This window comes from Mus musculus, chromosome 11 (genome assembly GCF_000001635.26).
Source record: "Mus musculus strain C57BL/6J chromosome 11, GRCm38.p6 C57BL/6J".
In the NCBI taxonomy this organism is placed as follows: domain Eukaryota; kingdom Metazoa; phylum Chordata; class Mammalia; order Rodentia; family Muridae; genus Mus; species Mus musculus.
The window spans coordinates 58,071,621-58,092,283 of NC_000077.6; the positions used below are offsets into that span (position 1 = coordinate 58,071,621).

The 20,663-nt window shown below is 44.6% G+C and overlaps 1 protein-coding gene across 3 annotated transcripts in view; it reads right to left on the reverse strand.

Moving 5' to 3' along the window:
- Gm12248 (predicted gene 12248) overlaps positions 1-20,663 on the reverse strand; it is a 29,515-nt gene that overhangs the window by 7,939 nt on the left and 913 nt on the right. The window contains exons 2-4 of one of the 3 annotated variants that reach the window (NM_001378239.1): positions 9,305-9,327; positions 1,223-1,323; positions 846-949 (exon numbers count right to left, since the gene is read on the reverse strand). In NM_001378239.1, the coding sequence (NP_001365168.1) occupies positions 846-949; positions 1,223-1,293 (175 nt within the window). In that variant the 5' untranslated portion in view covers positions 1,294-1,323; positions 9,305-9,327. Of the gene's footprint in view, positions 1-845; positions 950-1,222; positions 1,324-9,304; positions 9,330-20,663 lie in introns of those variants that run through there. The other 2 variants (XM_030246461.1, XM_030246462.1) reach the window with 2 other exon arrangements.

Here is a 20,663-nt window from a genome sequence, read left to right on the forward strand (position 1 = left end):
TACATACATACATACATACATACATACATACATACATACATACAGATTAAAACCCACAAGAAAACCTAAGGGCTAGAGAGGGAATGCTCAGCAGCTGAGACCATTGACTGCTCTTTCAGAGACCTGGGGTTAATTCCCAGCCCCACGTGGTGGTGGTTCACAACCATTTGTAACTCTAGTTTCAGGGAAACCAATACCCTCTTCTGACCTCCCAGCTCCAGTATGAACATGGTGCACAGACATAAGCTAAGGGACACATACACATGAAGTATATCAATAGTATTTTTTCAATACAAGGAAACATTTAAAGAAGCCTAACTGTCTGCTAGTTGGAGATGAGGAGTCTTTCATGTGACAGGAAAGACTTGGCAAATTGAAATATTAAACCCTTGCTCATGTGGCAAGATGGGTACAAGTATTCAATAAAAACCCAGCAGGTTGGGCAGGTAGTGGTGCATGCTATAATCCTAAGTCAAGGAGGCAGAAGGAGGACGATCTCTGAGTTCCAGGGTAGCCAGGGCTACATAATAAGAACCTGTCTGGTTAAAAAAAAAAAAAAAAAAAAAAAAAAAAAAGCAAAACTACAAAAGAGCAGATTGAGCCCATTGCATAGAGCCTAGGGCAAGGTGCTTGCAGCCAAGCCTGGCAGCCTGAGTTCAATTCCCAGGACCACATGCTGGAAGGAGAGAACCAACTTCTGCATGTTATCCTCTGACCACCACATGTATGCTATAGTAAGCTTATGCCTGCCCTTCACATGCACATGAAATAAATGTAATAATAATAAATGGTGTGGGAAAAGAACAAATATGGAGCCCAACACAGCCCTCTGGCTGGAACCTTACCTATATAGTACAGGATCCACTCATAGCCTTCAAACGTAGACAGCAGTTTCTCCCACTGGGTCTGGCAAAAGTAGCCGGAAGCATCCCAAAATCTTTGAAGATGCCTTGGAAGGAAAATCATTCAAGATTCTGGGAGAGACCAAGCATGGTGGCGCAGGCCTTTAATCCCAGTACTGAGGAGGCAGAGGCAGGCGGATTTCTGAGTTCAAGGCCAGCCTGGTCTACAGAGTGAGTTCCAGGACAGCCAGGGCTACATAGAGAAACCCTGCCTTGAAAAACAAAACAACAACAACAAAAAAGATTCTGGGAGAAGCCCAAGAAGGCAGCTCTTTCATGCCGTGCCTATCACCCCATAAGTCTGGAGGGAACCCACTCACCATGTGACCGAGTTCCAGAAGACCAACAACAGGAGCAGCCCTGAGCCCTGGATGAGAGTCGTGTTCCTCATGGAGCTTCAGATGTGTCCCTCCTGTAGGAGCTGAGAATGTCAGGCCAGTCAGACTCCTGCTAGGAGCAGGCTGCTAACCTTTCCCTGTCTGTGGAAGGTCCTTCCCTACCGAGGTTCTTGGCTCTATCTGGGTGTGCTTATGAAGACCAGACTCTTAAGGTGGGGGAGGGAAGAAGATTATCCCAACCACAGCAAAATGGTTGAGCAATGTTGCTGCCCAGATGGGGATAGGAAAGTCTTTTAACAGCTGTGCTATGTGTGTGTCATCGGACCTCTTGGCAAAGGGGTGAGTTCAAGGCCAGCCTGCTCTACATAGTGAGTTCCAGGAAAGCTAAGGCCGTGTAGACAGACCATGTCTCAAAGAACAAAGGGGAACAGGAGAGTATGGACTCCTAACCAGCACAGTGGGATGGCAGGTGTTTACCTGGTTGGACTTTCCATGTGTCCTGCCATCTGGAAGATAAAGTATAGGTCTGGGGGTCTTTACCACATGCAGCTAAAAAGGGGAGAGGGGAGGAAGTCAAGGCTGGCACCAGACAAACGGATCCTAAAATTGATACTGGGGAAACAAGTTAGCAGCAAATAGCTAGGGAAATGCAGAAAGGAAGTGTGAGGAAAGAGGTAGAGAAGAGGAGTGTGCGGTCTCCCTACGCAGAAGGCAGAGCTTCATACAGAACTGATTTGGGGCTAGAGAGAAGGCTCAGCAGTTGAGAGCACGGGATGCTCTTGGAGGGGACAGAGGTTCAGTTTCCAACTCACCCCTTTCTTCTTTACGACACTTCTTGCTGCTTCTACTCTATTCAGTTAGGAGTACATAAGTGCCTCTGATGGCTCTTAGAGCCACAGTTCTTGGGGAGGTATCACAACTAGGACAACTAGGGCACACCACTGCAGAGCCCTCAGGGCTGCAAGGCCTAGGCTGTGGTGCTACTGGATATCCTGTTTGATTTATGATGGAGCTTAAATGGGCCTTACTAACTATAAGGGGCAATGAGCGTGTCACCTCACACTGGTCGGGCAGATAATGAGAAAATACAGCTTGGGAACTGGGGATGTGGCTTAACCCAGATGCTGTAACCTAGACTCCTGTAACTCAGGAGTCAGGGAGACAAGGAGTTCAGAGGAAGAAACTTTGAATCCTTTTTATTTATTTGGATTCAGATGTGCTGGTACACGGCTATCGTCCAGTCCTGGGATAGAGACAAAATGATGCCTGAGGCTCATTGGCGAGCCAGCCAGTGGAGCTAAATCAGAAAACCCCAGGTTCAGTAAGAGATCCTGTCTCAAAGACTAAGGTGAATGAACAGCCTAGCATGGTGGTGTGTGCCTTTAATTTTTTATTACAACATTGGGAGGCAACCAAGCTACATAATAATACGGTGAAAAGTGACTGGCGACAACACAACACTTCAGCTGTGGACAGACAGACAGACACACACACACAAACTATAACTGAGAACTAGGTAGCAATTCTCTTAATTCTCTTTCCTTATCTTTATCTCTGATATGCACTCTTGGCATTTTCTGATTTACAAGACCTGCAGACCAGCCCAGACCAACCCACCATTAACCCAGAGCCCACCCTGTCGCCTGGGGCCATATCCTGCTCCAGGGATTTCAGGTCTCCTAGCCCAACATAGGACAAACAGAAGGAGCAGAAAGAGCAGAAGGAGCGCAGACAAGGAAGACTTTTGTCACTTTCTTAGGACCAGGGTCCAACTTCTTTTTTTTTTTTTTTTTAAAGATTTATTTATTTATTATATGTGAGTACACTGTAGCTGTCTTCAGACACTCCAGAAGAGGGAGTCAGATCTCGGGATCGGATGGTTGTGAGCCACCATGTGGTTGCTGGGATTTGAACTCCTGACCTTCGGAAGAGCAGTCGGGTGCTCTTACCCACTGAGCCATCTCACCAGCCCCCCAGGGTCCAACTTCTAACAAGATTTCGTGTTGCTGAGTCAGGGCTTTTCCTCTTTCTTTCTTTCTTTCTTTCTTTCTTTCTTTCTTTCTTTCTTTCTTTCTTTCTTTCTTTCTTTCTTTCTTTCTTTCTCTCTTTCTTTCTTTCTCTCTTTCTCTCTCTTTCTCTCTCTCTCTTTCTCTCTCTCTCTCTCTCTCTTTCTCTCTCTCCCTCTCTCTAAGATTTTTATCCTTTATATATATGACGAGTACACTGTCGCTGTCTTCAGACACACCAGAAGAGGGCGTCAGATCCCATGACAGATGGTTGTGAGCCACCATGTGGTCGCTGGGAATTGAACTCAGGACCTCTGGAAGAGCAGTCAGTGCTCTTAACCACTGAGCCATCTCTCCAGCGGATTTTTCCCTTTCTGACGATGATGCTTAGCTGCATTCTTTTAGATGTCATGCTTGGTTTCTCTTGCTCTGGGTGTTGAGCAGCTACTTCTCTGACCCACCTGCAGATTGCTGAGGCTGGAGAAGTGAGAGCATGCCTGTCGTTCGGTGTTTGGAAGCAGTTGAGACTCACTGTGACCCCACAGTAGGCAAGACCCAAGGCATCTGGATCCCAGCTCGACCTAGGGTTGCAGATGGGGCAGCTTATGACAGAAGATGGTGTGCAGGATGCCTGCTGGGCCTGGTTGCCCTTGCCCCTTGAGAAGTTCTTTAGTGAAGGTGACAGGCAGGGATGAAGGAGCTGGTAGTGGGACCTGGCAGAGTCATAATCTATACCTCAAGGAAGCCCCTGGGACTCTCTTTAGTGACCACTCCAGAACTGGAGCCTCGGTCCAAGCCTGAGGCAGATGCATCTGCCCGTTACGTGGCTTAGAAAGGGTTTGTGAGCACTCGGGAGGCAGAGGCAGGCGGATTTCTGAGTTCGAGGCCAGCCTGTCTACAAAGTGAGTTCTAGGACAGCCAGGGCTATAAAGAGAAACCCTGTCTTGAAAAACCAAAAAAAAAAAAAAAAGAAAAAAAGAAAAGAAAGGGTTTGTGAGCTTTGTGTTTTGAGGCTGAGCTTTAGCTGCTAAAGCTGGCAGTAAACTTGACTTTGACTTTCTGATCCTTCTGCCTTCACCTCCCAAGTGCTGGGAGCCCAGCCCAGGGTTTCATGCTTGGGGAGCACTTGGCCTTCAGAACCACGTCTCCAGCCCAAGCATTTTCCTTTAAATCACCACTTGTTTGTTTGTTTTCTCCTTGTTCACCTGAGAAGTCCTTGTGATTCCACCTTGCTCCATATCCTTAAGGTCAGAGAAACCCCTTTCACAGACTACCAGGACTCTTACTGTCCAGGGATCTGAAAAAGTGTGGTGGAGAGGGGCAGGGAGGTGAGAGGAGGGTCAGGATGTGAGGGCTGAGCCTGTTGGCTGTCATGGGTTGAGGAGCCAAATGTCCAGATGTCAAAGCAAACAGTTCAGGTTGGTGGGGATGGGGTGGGGTGAGTTGGCGGTGGTGTCTGGTATCTACACATATGCAGGATGGTTGCTGGCAGCATAACCCTGGTTCACGGTTTTCTCTCTGGTGCTGTTAGGTGGTATGAAGTAACTAACATGGTCAGGATGGGGAAGAGGCTGGGATATTTTTGGAGGGTTTGTTCTTTAAGCTTCTAGGGCCGCCCAGGGAACCCTTACAAGTCAAGGTCTTCCCCCAAATTCTTCACTATCAACACCATTATCTTCGCCTGTGAGAAGTGGCCTTTGACCTTCCAGAGTCCTCCACACCTTCTGGAGACGTTCCTGAAGAACTCACTGTTCGGGGGGCTGAGGCAACGTCTGTAGGTAGGAACCAGAAGGAAAACTTTCAGTTCAGGTGCATATGCCCACACTTTCCAAAATCAGCTTCAAAAAACCCATGCTAGAAGTCTAGTGATGTGTTCTCGTCACCCCAACACTTGAGGGTCAGTATCAAGTCTGGTCTCCATAGTGAATTTCAAGCCAGCCTGGAAACATAGTAAAATCCTGTCTCAAAACTTAAAAACTGGGCTGGTGAGATGGCTCAACGGGTAAGAGCACTGACTGCTCTTCTGAAGGTCCTGAGTTCAAATCCCAGCAACCACATGGTGGCTCACAACCACCCATAATGAGACCTGATGCCCTCTTCTGGCGCGTCTGAAGACAGCTACAGTGTACTTATATATAATAATAAATAAATCTTTAAAAAAGAAAAAGAAAAAAAACTTAAGAACTGGGGTGGAGACATGGTTAAGCCTCGAACTTTTTTTTTTTTTTCGAGACAGGGTTTCTCTGTGTAGCCCTGGCTGTCCTGGAACTCACTTTGTAGGCCAGGCTGGCCTCGAACTCAGAAATCCACCTGCCTCTGCCTCCCAAGTGCTGTGATTAAAGGTGTGGGCCACCACACCCAGCCGAAAACAAATCTGTTAAAGATAACAGTGATAATAAATTAACAGAACTGGTGGACCTGAACTAAGAAACTGCTGAGGAAAACCGGAAGTCCTTGAATGCCCGGGTTCTCCTTGTCCTGAGGCTCACAGTGATCTGTTTCCTCCCAGATGGCTTGCTTCAAACGTGAGAATCTCTGGATACAGCCTACAAAGTACTGGGATTCCCTGTGTGTGTACTATCATCTCAAGTGACCCAGGCTGGGTTTCAGTGTATACAGGGGAGGCTGGGCTTTAATCAGATTTAAAGGGCTGTAGTCATGGCTGAGTAGTTAGCCTGAGCTACAGGAGACCTCTGTATTTTGATTCAGCTGTGGGAATGTGGCAACTGCCATCGAAGATAGTCCTTCTTGCCATCATCTGTTTCCATGGAGATGCAGCATACTCTCAGGATACAGATCAGTTCCATTGAGGCTGGGACACAGTTCTCCTCTCTGGAAGCTTTCCATGGAGTGCAACTGAAATTCAGGGTTTTTGTTATTTTGGGTTTTTTTTTTTTAGATTTATTTATTTTATGTGCATGCATGTTTTGCATACATGTTAGTATATGTACCATGTGCATGCTTGACACCCATGTAGTTCAGAAGAGGGTAAAAGGACCCCTGGAACTGGAGCTAGGGATCATTGTGAGCTGCCACGTGGGTGCTGGGAACCGAACCCAGGTCCTCTGCAAGAAGAGCCAATGCTCTTAACTGTTGAGCCGTTGTGCCAGCCCCTCCAGTCTTTTGTTTGTTTGTTTAGTGTCCTTGGTGTGTCTGTGAGTGTGGGTGCATGTGTGAGGTCAGAGGACAACCTCAGCGTTCCTTTTCACCTTCCACCTTAAGACGCAGTCTCTGTTCCCCACTGTGCTGCGTCCTCCTGTCTCTGCCTCCATCTCAGGTGCTGGAGTGACAGATTCATATCAATGCACCTGCTTGCCCGTGAGTTCTGGGGGTTCACATTCAGGTCCTCATGCTTCTGTAGGAAGTGTTTCCACCTGCGTCACCAGTCGCCTCAGCCCTGGACAATCCTACTTTAACCCTCCTGTTCCCATTGGGTAATGTGAAGCTGGGAATTAAATCAAGATTCCTTTGCACTTCTTTGTATTATTATTATTTTTAAAGATTTATTTATTATTATAAGTACAATTATATTATTATAAGTATAATATATTTATATATTATATTATATAATAATATATAATATATCTAATAATATATAATATATAATAATTATATAAGTATAAATATATTTATATTATATATAAGCATAATATATTTATTATTATAAGTACAATTATATTATTATAAGTATATATATTTATAAGATTTGAACTCAGGACCTCTAGAAGAACAGTCAGTGCTCTTAATCACTGAGCCATCTCTCCAGCCCCTCTTTGTATTATTTTTAAGCTTGCTTTCCTTTGCACTTCTTTATATTATTTTTAAGCTTGCTTTACATGTACAAGCATTTCCCTATACACACAGTGTGTGCACTGCACGTGAGCCTCCATTGTGCTTCTTTCTATACTGTTTTGATTTGTTCTATGTGGGCGGATGTTTTCCACATGTATGCCTCCATTGCACATCCTCAGATTTTTTATCTCTAACATAATCCTGTATGTGAAACCCTGTATAAAAAAACTGGCATATGAGCCAAGCGTGGTGGCTCCTGCGTCTCAGGAAGCAGAGGAAGGAAGATCATTGCAAGTTCAAGGATCTAAAGGAGAGATGGCTCTGACTGCCCAAGTTCAGTCATCATCCATACTCACATAGTGCAAGAAGAGAATGGACTTCTAAAAGTTGATCTAGGGACTCTAACAGTGCATACTTGCACATGTCTGTCTGTCTGTCTGTCTATCTATCTATCTATCTATCTACCTACCTATTTCTATCTCTATCTCTCCATTCCCTCACACCAAATAAGTAAATGAATAAAATATAATTTAAGAGAATCAAAAGAAGTAGGAGAGATAGGCGGCCCATTGATTAAAAGCAAATACTGGGGCTGGAGAGATGGCTCAGCGGGTAAGAGCACTGACTGCTCTTCTGAAGGTCCTGTGTTCAAATCCAAGCAACCACATGGTGGCTCACAACCATCCATAATGAGATCTGATGCCCTCTTCTGGAGTGTCTGAAGACAGCGACGTTGTACTTACATATAATAATAAATGAATCTTTGGGCTGGAGCGAGTGGGGACGGAGCAAGCAGAGGTCCTGTGTTCAATTCCCAGCAACCGCATGATAGCTCACAACCATCTGTACAGCTACAGTGTACTCATATACATAAAATAAATAAATTAAATCTTTGAAAAAAAAAAGCAAACACTGCTTGTGCAGCGGACTAGTTTGGTTCCTGGTGCCACAGGATATGGATCATAACTGCTGTGAGCTCTAGCTCCAAAGGGAGCTGACAAACACACACACACACACACACATATCCACATACAGATGCACACACATACACATAAGTAAAATATTTTAAAACAACAACAAAAAAAAACCCCTCCACAGCAAATAGAAAGATGAATGGAGGAACTTGTGGATGGGTGTGACCAAGACACTATATGGAATTGTAAAAGAATAAATACACTTTACTTTTACTGGTTCAAACTGGAATCAGTAAGCAAATTATAGTATTTCACTTCATGCTAGAAGAGTGGCTCCTTTTTTTTTTTTTTTTTTTTTTTTTTTTTTTTTTTTTGGCTTTGAGACCTGTCTTACAATGTAGTCAGTCTCAGCTGGCCTCACCTCGGTGAGTGAGGATGACCTTGAAGTCCAATTCTGCTTGCACCTCCCCTGCGATGGGACTCAGTGCATTCCACTAGCAAGTCCGTCTCTTATCTGAAAAATAATAAGTGCTGGCAAAGACCCAGGCGAAGGAGATCTCAGCACACTCACAGAGGGATTGAGACTAGCCCAGCCATCGCTGAAGTCAGCACAGCCATGTCTCAGACATTATACATAGACCTCTCACCACAGCTGATGCACACCTTTAATCCCAGCAAACAAACAAAACTAAAACAAACAAAACAAAGCCAAATGGAAGTAGCGTATGACCCAGTCAGCTCTCCTGGCATATACCCACAGGGTTCTATATTCTACTATTGTGAGGAGACACCATGACCAAGGCAACTTTTTGTTTGTTTGTTTGTTTGTTTGTTTTTCGAGACAGGGTTTCTCTGTGTAGCTCTAGCTGTCCTGGAACTTACTCTGTAGACCAGGCTGGCCTCAAACTCAGAAATTTGCCTGCCTCTGCCTCCCAAGTGCTGGGATTAAAGACGTCTGCTACCATGCCGGGTCCCCAAGGCAACTTTTAAAATAAAATATTTAATTTGAGGGCTTGCTTACAGTTTCAGAGGGGTTAATTCAGGATCACCATGAGAGGGACTGTGGCAGAAGGCAGGCAGGGTCAGTGCTGGAGAAGTAGCTGAGTGCCCACATGTGATCTGCAAATTGCCCCCCCCCAGAGACACGCCTCCTCCAACAAGGACACTCCTCCTAATCCTTCCCAAACAGTTCCACTGACTGGGGACTAAGCTTTCAAATATACGAGCCCATGGGGACTGTTCTCATTCAAACCACCAAACTCTGCCATAGAGATGCTTATACAACCATGTTCATGGCTACTTTATTCACAACACCTAGAACACGGATTGTATAATGAAAATATGGTACTTACACATGATGGAATGTTGTTCAGCCCTAAAGAAAAAAAAAAGTGAAATTATGAAGTTTGCAGAAAGATGGATGAATTTGGAAAGGCTTACCATGAGGTGATCCAGCCTCAGAGAGAAAGTGCACGCTCTCTCTCAGGTGCCCCTCATAACGTTTAATGCTTACACATGAGTGTGTACACATGAGTGTGTGTGGATGTGAGGCTGGGCAGAGGCTCTGGAACCAGATAGGAGAACACCGGAGAGGAAGTTGGAACAGAGAAACCCAGAGCACAAGAGGCAGAAAGGAGGCTGTGGGGTGCAAGAGAAAGGAGGGGGTGGGGGAGAAGGATGGACAACAGCAAATTTTATTTTGAATGAAACTATGCTAATTTTGCATGCTAATAAAAAATAAAATGGAACTTCTCAAAAGAGAAAAAGGATGTGCCTTTAATCCCAGCATTTGGAATTCACAGGTAGGTAGGTGATCCAGCATTAGCCAATGGGTGTATTTAATGATGTCAGAACCCTGGGATATCTATACTCTCATGTCCACCGAATCGCTGCTTACAATTGCTGAGAAACGGTGTAGATGTCAATATAGTGTTGCATACCTGGAATCCCAGCTACGTGAAAGACATTTGGATATTTAGCAATATCTGCCTCAAAATAAAGAATAATTAAAGGAGGGGGGCTGGAGAGATAGCTCAGTGGTTAGAGTGCTTGTGGCACAATCATATGAAGCCTAGAGTTTTGATCCTGGAACCCATATAATGAACCAGGTATCCCACAAAAGTCCTGTAACTCCAGCACTTGTGTAGGAGTTCATGCCCTGGGGCACAGGAGTGCAGACACACTTATATACATACGTCATACACATAGGTGAGTACATCTTTTTGACAATTTAGAGTATTTAGCTGCTGAGCAGATAAACACTCAGGATGACACACAGAAACCAAAGCTTCTCTTCCCAGGTGGTTCCCCTGATGAATGGCCAGATGGCAGCTGTTGCAGTCATATGGCTGTGGACTTGTCCTGGGGCCACACAGTCACACCCACACAGGGCCTTCTGCCGGGTTTAGGTAATGCAGTGTAGACTTCTGAACACAGGGGTAACCTGACTAAGAATTTCGAGCTGGAGAAATGGAAACTCAGCTCTGAGGAGCTAAGATCCTTCAGGGTAAGAACCCGATGGGCAGCCGGGTGTGGTGGCGCATGCCTTTAATCTCAGCACTCGGGAGGCAGAGGCAGGCAGGTTTCTGAGTTCGAGGCCAGCCTGGTCTACAGAGTGAGTTCCAGGACAGCCAGGGATACACAGAGAAACCCTGTCTCAAAAAACAAAAACAAAAAACAAAAAAAACAAAAAACAGAAAACCTGATGGGCAGTGGCAGTGTAAACCCGAACTAACCCTCTGGTCCTTAACAGCTCCATTGTTTAAATGGTCAGGGAAGGCCCTGTCCACTCTGAGGTTCACTGAAATTTGTAGAGTTGGCCTGTCTATATTTGGCTTCCTTGAGCCAGCTGTATGATGTTTTATTTGTGAGTTAAAATAAAATGATTTTAGTCTAGAAAAAACTGTCTTTTTTTTTTTTTTTTTTAATATAGAGAGGTGTGCAGGGCTGCTCAGTGGTAGAGCATTTCCCCTGCTTAGGAGGCCCTGAATTTCCTAAATTTAATCTTCATTATCACATCACAAGGAAGGGAGGGAGGAAGGGGCAACTTAATTGTTCACCAACAACAAATGGACAAATTAGAACTGGGGTACCTAACAGAATAGTACTGGGCCACACAAAGAATGGCAAGAAAAGTCCTAAGGATGGATGGACCTGGAGACCATTGTGTTTGGTGACATAAACCCACCCAGAAACCAGCATCAGGGCTTCTCACGGACAGAATCTAACAAAGTCAAAACCATCAGTTGAGAGGACTCGAGGTTCTAAGAGTGTGGGGAAAGTCCAAGAGACAGATCAGGGGAGAGGTTATCACAGCATTTGTGTTACAGTTAGATAGGAGCCGGCTCTCTGGGATACTGTTGATCTATGAGACCCCAACCCTGGCCCTGTCACAGCCGTGGCCATTTAAGAGGCAGAGCTGAGCTGTGAGAACTGGGTGCTGTTGAAATCAAGGGATTAGGAACTTGCCCAGGTTCTGCTCCAGATGCGATTGTAGGCCAAAGGGAAGGCCCCGGCCACGGTGAGTAGTAGAGTACCTGTTGGCCTGTGATTTCCTGAGAGCTGAAGAGGTTTCCCCAGGTGCTGTTTGTCTTTGAGTTATGCCAACACGCCCATGAACTGTCTCTGGAGATGGTCATGAGGTACCAGAATCCCCGAAGATGAGGGGTAGGTCAGGGTATGTATGTCAAGCATTTTGCCTCCTGAGCCCCTCCCTGCCTGGCTTAGACAAAGTTTTCACAGAGAGTGCTCCCAAGAGGAGGAGGGAGGCAGAGGGTCCTCACACACAGAAATGGCCTCACATTGTTTGCCAACAGTGCAGCACAAATTAGTAATTTTGACAAGGGTAATTAATAACATTTATAAATACGTAAAATGGGGCTGGTGAGATGGCTCAGTGGGTAAGAGCACCTGACTACTCTTCCAGGCTGCTCTTCTGAAGGTCTGGAGTTCAAATCCCAGCAACCACATGGTGGCTCACAACCATCCGTAACAAGATCTGACTCCCTCTTCTGGAGTGTCTGAAGACAGCTAGAGTGTACTTACATATAAATAAATAAATCTTTAAAAATAAATAAATAAATACGTAAAATGATAGTTCTATATACCCATTCTGTTTTTTTTTTTTTAAATATAGGATCTAAGCATGTAGTTCTGTCTGGTCTGGAAGTCACAGAGATCCTCCTGTCTCTGTTTCCTGAGTGCTAGGATTAAAGGGGTGCATTGCCAAAAAGATCACTTTTTTTAAATTATATTTTTCTTTTTAAAAAAGATTTATATAGCCGGGCGTGGTGGCGCATGCCTTTAATCCCAGCACTCGGGAGGCAGAGGCAGACGGATTTCTGAGTTCGAGGCCAGCCTGGTCTACAAAGTGAGTTCCAGGACAGCCAGAGCTATACAGAGAAACCCTGTCTCGAAAAACCAAAAAATAAATAAATAAAATAAAAAAGATTTATTTATCTCATGTATGTGAGCACACTGTAGCTGACTTCAGACACACCAGAAGAGGGCATCAGATCCCATCACAGATGGTTGTGAGCCAACATATAGTTGCTGGGATTTGAACTCAGGACCTCTGGAAAAGCAGTCAGTGCTCTTAACCAATGAGCCATCTCTCCAGTCCCCCAAAAGATCACTTTTTTTGGTTTTGTTTTTTTTCGAGACAGGGTTTCTCTGTATAGCCCTGGCTGTCCTGGAACTCACTTTGTAGACCAGGCTGGTCTCGAACTCAGAAATCCACCTGCCTCTGCCTTCCAAGTGCTGAGATTAAAGGCGTGTGTCACCACCACCCTGCAAAAGATCACTTTCTAAAATATGTTTCTTTCTTTCCTCTTTGAAGGCTAAATTATTTTTCTCTACCTTTAATATTTTTTTTTTACCAGCAGTGATGGCACACATCTTTAATCCCAGCACTCAGGAGGCAGAGGCAGGCGGATCTCTGAATTTGAGGCCAGCCTGGTCTACAGAGTGAGGTCTGGGACAGCCAGGGCTACACAGAGAAACTCTGTCTCAAAAAAAAAAGAATGAAAATTAAAATTGGGCTAAGTATGGTGATGCACGCCTTTAATCGCAGCACTCAGGAGGCTGAAGCATGCATCTCTGAGCTCCAGGCCAGCTGGGACTATGTAGGGAAGCACTGTCTCAAAATTCAGTATGTGTGTATGTGTCGTGTCCGTGTGTGCCCTTAAAGGCCAGAAGAGGACATCAGATCCTCTGAAACTTTAAGTTACAGGAGGTTGTGAGCCATCTGAAGAGGGTAATGGAAACTGAGCTGCTGAGCCCCTGCGCTAGGAAGTGCAGCTAGAGGCCTTTCATGTTGAGACATCTCTCCAGCCCCCCTACCTTTTGAGGTCTCCCTAATCTAAGAGCTGGAACGCATCTTAGGCTGCCCTTGTTATGATGTATGTGTGTGGTAGCTGGTAAGAGAACACTATTACAGAGGTCTGCAGGGTGGATTCCACCTGAAACAGCAGGACCCTGACCCTTGCCCCTGCATGGACATGAGCTCCTGAGTGGACAGGAGGCATTTGATAGTGCCTAAAAGCTCCTGACTCAGGAGTCAGCTCAGACCAGAAGACAGCTCAGGGGTCAGCATTCCCTAGGCAGGCTCAAACCTGAGTTTGATGAAAGCCGCGTGAAAATAAGAAACCACTGCGATGGCTCCCATCTTTAATCTCAGCACTTGGAGGGAAGATGGGGGAGGGGGGAGGGGGGGGCAGAGATAGGAGACTCAGCAGGAAGTTCAATAACAGAAAGAAAAGAGAGAGCTTGCCTCAAAGCAAGCTGAACTGAGAGAACCAATTCCTATTCCTCTGACCCCTAACACACACACACTCACGCACCCACACTCATATACACACTAAATAAGTGGATTAATAAAAGAGAAAGATCCCAACATCACATTATCATCTAGCCAGAAGCTCCCTGTGATGGAACAAATACTCTTGTTCCCTCCCTTAAGAGTTAATTCATTCTGTCAATCACCTGGAAGAAACCCCGTCTAAGGACTTTAAGAAATGGGATAAGAGGCTGGAGAGATGGCAGTAAAGAGCACAGGCTGCTCTTCCAGAGGTCCTGAGTTCAATTCCCAGCAACCCCATGATGGCTCACAACACTATAGTGAGTTCTGATGCTCCATTCTAGCCTGCAGGTGTACATGCAGATAGAGCACTCTCATACGTAACATAAATAAATCTGAGAGAGAGAGTGAGAAAGAGAGAGAGAGAGAGAGAGAGAGAATAAAGCATCCTCTAAAGATATCCACTGGCACAGTGTTCTCTCTGGCATTGTCTATTCTCCATCTTTAAAGTGTTCAAGTCTACTATGTCTTCCTCCAGAGTGTCTTGCTTTACTGTTAATTTTGTCTTCTGGAGGCCGGTGCATATCATCTGAATTCTTTTCATGGAAATCACATGGACTAGGGGTCAAAGAAGAGGCCCCGGGAGGATCCAAGTTTGACTCAAGTTTTACAGAGATTTAGTTGGCAGAACTTGAATCTGGTGCTCATATTCTCTGACAAAGTACAGGTTAGCATGAAGGTAGGAATGAGTGTCACAGACCGGATGCTCCGAGGGAGATCCGCCTGCTGGCTATGAACCATGCAGTTATACTAGCAAACACATGATTCTCTGGCATAGTCATCATTTTGTCTGAGCAATGTTGCAAATCAGGGCTGCAGATGTAGCTTGAGGAACCAGTGCCAGAATCCCTGGTTTCCATCCCTTGTATTGCATAAATTGGGTGTGGTGGCAAATGTCTCTAATCCCAGCACTCAGGAAACAAGCAGGAAGACCCAGGTAAAAGCCAGATACAACTGCAGCTATCCTGGAGCATACATACAGTTGTGAATGACAAGAGAAACCCTGTGTCGGATAAGGTAGAGGATGAGATCTGCACCGGAGACTGTTCTCATGCACACTCACCTACCTGCCCAAGCACACGTTAAAAAATAAATAAATAGGGCTGGGCGTGGTGGCACACGCCTTTAATCCCAGCGCTTGGGAGGCAGAGGCAGGCGGATTTCTGAGTTCGAGGCCAGCCTGGTCTACAGAGTGAGTTTCAGGACAGTCAGAGCTACACAGAGAAGACCTTCAAGGTTAGCATCAGGTTAAGGCCAGTCTGGAACATACAAGACCCAAGACCCTTCAAATTTAAAGAAAAGGAAGACATCCCTTGTTCCTGTCTTACAAAATAAACTTGTCTGGATGATATACTGTTCAGAAGAGTGAGTTGCATTTAAGATCAGGGACTTATTGGGAAAGAGAAAACAAGATCTAACAATGTGCACTAAAAACTAAGCTTTCTAATCCTAACACTTGGGAGGCAGAGGCAGGAGGATTTCTGAGTTCGAGGCCAGCCTGGTCTACAAAGTGAGTTCCAGGACAGCCAGGGCTACACAGAGAAACCCTGTCTCGAAAAAAACAAAAAAAGAAAAAACCCGGGCTGGTGAGATGGCTCAGTGGGTAAGAGCACCCGACTGCTCTTCCAAAGGTCCGGAGTTCAAGTCCCAGCAACCACATGGTGGCTCACAACCATCCGTAACAAGATCTGACGCCCTCTTCTGGAGTGTCTGAAGACAGCTACAGTGTACTTACATTTAATAAATAAATAAATCTTTAAAAAAAATCATAAAAAGAATTTAAAAAAAAAAAAAAAAAAAAAGAAAAAACCCAAACAAACAAACAAACAAAAAAAAACCTAAGCTTTCTGGTATTATGATGAACTGATTCTACCTTAAAGGGAACTTGGCTTGCACTGTCAAAATTAATACTTTTCAGCATTGATCTGTGGAAAGCAGATGGTAGGAGCTGTGCTGGCTTATTTCAACAAACAAAAACCCAAACAAACCTAATTTAGATAAATTACACCTTAGGAATCTAAATATTAGTTGGGTAGTGGTGGCTCATACCTTTAATTCTAACACTAGGGAGGCAGAGGCAGGCAGATACCTGAGTTCAAGGCCAGTCTGGCCTATAGAGTGAGTTCCAGGACAGCCAGGGATACACAGAGAAACCCTGTTTCAAAAACAAAACAAAAATCTAAATGTAGGATAGAGGAACAGGCTGAGGGTGGGTGGAACGGAGACAGTATCATATTGAGGTTGTCTGTGGACCAATTTTTCCAGATTTTCTTTGAGATTCAAGGTTCCTGGGTGCTCTGTGTGGAAGATGAATATCCTGTCAGGTCCAACTCTCTACCTTCCCAAATGACAGTGCCAAGGACACTGACCTAAACAGAAGGACCCTGGCTGGATAAACAGAAGGATTGTCACTGGGGAGAGAAGCCTAAAGGGAGGGTTCAGTTTGCTAGAAAAATAGAATTCTTAAGGGGTCCTTGTTTGCTAGGAACCACTTATTCATTCATTCATTCATTCATTCATTCAGGAACCTCCCTATCCTTCCCCCAAAGGCCAACTGTCTTAGGCAAGGGATCCAGATCTGGACAGCCTGTACCAGCTCAGACCCCCAACCTGCCGGCTGACGTATAAAAGATCTGCTTGCCTTAGGACCATTTTGCTCTTCTGTCTGCCCCAGACTGAGCCCCAATAAATCTTTCATTCTGCCCACAGAGTGGTCTAGTTTGGTAGTTTTCTTTTCTTTTTTTTTTTTAATGTTTTTAAAGAGAGAAATAACAATCTTTCTCTTTTATTTAATATTTATTTATTCATTTCTTATTTCTAAGTACACTGTAGCTGTCCTCAGACACTCCAGAAGAGGGCATCAGATCTCATTACGGATGGTTGTGAGCCACCATGTGGTTGCTGGGATTTGAACTCAAGACCTCTGGAAGAGCAGTCGGCACTCTTAACCGCTGAGCCATCTCACCAAGCCCCCTTTTCTTTTCTTTTCTTTTCTTTTCTTTTCTTTTCTTTTCTTTTCTTTCCTTTCCTTTCCTTTCCTTTTCTTTTCTTTCCTTTCCTTTCCTTTCCTTTTCTTTTCTTTCCTTTTCTTTCCTTTTCTTTTCTTTCCTTTTCTTTTCTTTTCCTTTCCTTTCCTTTCCTTTCTTTTCTTTTCTTTTCTTTTCTTTTCTTTTCTTTTCTGTAGTTTCTTCTCACCATGGCTTATGTATGTGTATTGTCCTTTTGTGATGGGTATTATTTATATTAAAATGTTTTATTATATCACTACAATGAGAACTTTTAAATGTGAAGAAAGAGATTAAGAAACATACTCGAATTTGAAGACCTCTCAAGTGTATAGATAGCTTGGTAGAATTAACATTGGGACAGATGTTGTATCCTCTGTATCCTCCTCACCTCTGATCCTATGGTTATATATATATATATTTTGTTTTGTTTTGTTTTGTTTTGTTTTTGTTTTTGTTTTTCGAGACAGGGTTTCTCTGTAGCCCTGGCTGTCCTGGACCTCACTCTGTAGACCAGGCTGGCCTCGAACTCAGAAATCTGCCTGCCTCTGCCTCCCGAGTGCTGGGATTAAAGGCGTGCACCACCACCACGCCTGACTCATTTTATTATATTTTAATGAGCTTATTTTTGGGTATGTTCACATGCAGGCCATAGCACACACGTGAGGGTGGTGTGGATTCTGGGGATGGCACTCAGGCTCTGGGGCTTGATCACAAGTGCCGTTACTAACTGAGCCACGTTTTTAAAGTTTTACTTCTTTGTAAACATCTTATATTATTTTAATGATGTTTTTAAAAGTTTGTTTGGTTGATTGGTTGGTTGGTTTTGAGACAGGGTTTCTCTGTGTAGCCCTGGCCATCCTGGAACTCACTCTGTAGACCAGGCTAGACTCGAACTCAGAAATCCACCTGCCTCTGCCTCCTGAGTGCTGGGATTAAAGAGGCATGCACCACCATGCCTAGCTTTATTTGTATTTTTTAAATTTATTTTTAATATTTTTTATTTATTTTTAGAGTCTGGGTGTCTTGTCACACTAGTTGACTTTGAACTTGGCTTGTTGCTGATGGTTTCTCAATTTTTTTTTAAAGATTTATTTATTTATTTATTATATGTGCAGACACTGTACCTGTCTTCAGACACTCCAGAAGAGGGCATCAGATTTTTGTTACAGATGGTTGTGAGCCACCATGTGATTGCTGGGATTTGAACTCAGGGCCTTTGGAAGAGCAGTCGGCGCTCTTAACCGCTGAGCCATCTCACCAGCCCCTAGCTTTATTTTTAATTCTTTATGCATGTGTATGTGTATGGGTGTGTGGTTTTAATATGTAAATACAGTGTCTGTGGAGGCCAGGAGAGAGTGTTGGATTCCAGTGAAGCTGGAATTAAAAGTTGTGAGCTGCCCTGTGCTATAAAGCCCAGCTCCTCTGCAAGGACAGCGAGTGCTCTGGCCCACTGAGCTGTCTCTCCAGCCCCTGACTTATTTATTTTGTACTAACTCCTCTGCCTCCACTCACAGCGTCAGGGCCATAGGTGAGTAGAGGATGAGTAGCACCACATCCAGCTTGCTTTGTCTTTGCAACAGGGTCTCTCTGTGTCACCTGGGATGATCTCATACTTGCATCCTGAAAGCTGGGATCATAGCTGTTTGCCAACACACCTGACCTAATAACTTACTCTTATAGGACAAAAAAAAAAACAAAAAGCAGTCTCAACCAACTTGTGGATATTTATTGCTTCATGTCTGCAGTCCCAGCACGAGGAGGCTGAAGTGGGAGAACTGGAAAAGTTTCAGGCTAGCCTGGGCTATTCAGTATATGGCTGGTGACGCAGGACTGGCATCTTGTCTTATAAAACGAAAACAAGATGTGTGTGATAGGTTAGGGCTTTCACCTCAACACTTGCCAGGTAGAGGTGGGAAGAGTGAGGACTTCAAAGCTAGCCTTACCCTCATGAGTTTGAGGCCAGTGTGGCCCACACAAACCCTCTCAGAGAAACAAAACAACAACAAAAAATCAACAGCAAACAAACAAAAAAAAAAACAAAAAAACCAAATCTAAAACTAGATCCAGACCTCATGGTCATCTTGTCCTGCCTGTTTTGTAACTCAAGAGTCAGACCCAGATAGCAGTGGTGGCTTGCTTCAGGGTGGGGAAGACCCTCAGTGGTTAAAAGGATCCGTTGCTTAAGCAAGAGGTTCAAATCCCTAGAAGCCACATGAAAATCCAGGCATGGCCAATAAGCTTTATGCTGTGGCAGACAGAAACATGGTTATGGCTTGCTAGTAGCTAGACTGGCTTCCAGTTAGAGTGGATATCCTGTATTAAAGGAATAATAAGACAGGACTGGAGAGATGGCTCATTGGTTAAGAGCACTGACTGCTCTTCCAGAGGTCCTGAGTTCAATTCCCAGCAACCACATGGTGACTCACAAGCGTCTATAATGGGATCTGATGCTCTCTTCTGGTGTGACAGTGACCTGCCCGCAAGCAGGCATGTATACCTACACATGCTAACACACATTGATATAGAAATAATGTTTTTTAAATGACTCACTCTAAACTCTAAAGGCCTCAGGCAGAAGCCAGGTGTCTTAACATTTTGTTTCAAGCTCTTAGTAAAACAGTACATTTCTGTTGTGTTATGAGTGATGTAATCTGGCATTGTCCCAAGGTGGGAAAGGACGTGATTAGTTCCTTTGGCTTTGGGCAAAAAGGTATAATCCCAAGAGTCACATTGCTGTCCCTTTTTCTTGGGTGACAGAATATAAGGGTGAGAAGCCAGGTTTCTCACGGATAAAGATGCATACCATACTCCAAGGTCCTTTTCTTCTAGGCTGTGACCACCTACAAGACAAACTGGGTGATCCATCTTTTACCATAGCAACTTTCAAAAGCTTAGAGGCCTTTTGTATTTATGGGCAACTGTATGAAGTCTGGTGGTCACTCTGTGGGCCTAGACCTAAATCAAGCTAGGAGATGAGAGTCAGCAGCTATCATGACACTCTGCCCACCCCTAGTGTCTGCACAGGCTGTTTGCATCTTAGAAGAGCCCACCAGCCTCAGGAGCAGCAGTCCAGATGAGCAGAAGGCTCACCAGGGCATCAGTGGCCCTGGTTTAAAAAGAGGCAGAAGGAAAGGGGCTCATGCTGATGCTGAATGAGATGATGAAGGGCTCCCCAGGAGGTGAGACTGCCCTTGGGCAGTAACCCTTCCCCATGGTGCTGCAATCCTTTAAGAGCTTCTGGTAGCTGGGTGTGGTTGTGCTCTTCTGAAATCCCAGCTACTTTGGATGCTGAAGCAGGATGTGACAAGTTGACAGTCATCCTGGACAACCTGGCAAAACCTTGTCTCAAAATAAAGTTAAACAAAAACAAAACAGATGGGTGTAGCTTGATGGGAAAGTACTGGACTTGCACTGGGAAGACCCTGGGTTATATCCCTTGTAAAAAATTAAAAAAAAAAAAAATCACAGTGCGCCAGGCAGTGGTGGCACACACCTTTTTTTTAAAATATTTTTATTAGATATTTTCCTCATTTACATTTCCAATGCTATCCCAAAAGTCCCCCATACCCTCCCCCCACCCTTTAATCCCAGCACTTGGGAGGCAGAGGCTGGCGGATTTCTGAGTTCGAGGCCAGTCTGGTCTACAGAGTGAGTTCCAGAACAGCCAGGGCTACACAGAAAAACCCTGTCTCGAAAAATCAAAATCAATCAATCAATCAATCAATCAATCAATCAATCAATCACAGGGCACGCCTGTTGTGTTTACAGTGGTATTAAATCATCAAACACAAGCTGGGCATGTAGCCCCCATTCAGGAAGTGCTTGCTGAATAAATAAATACAGAGC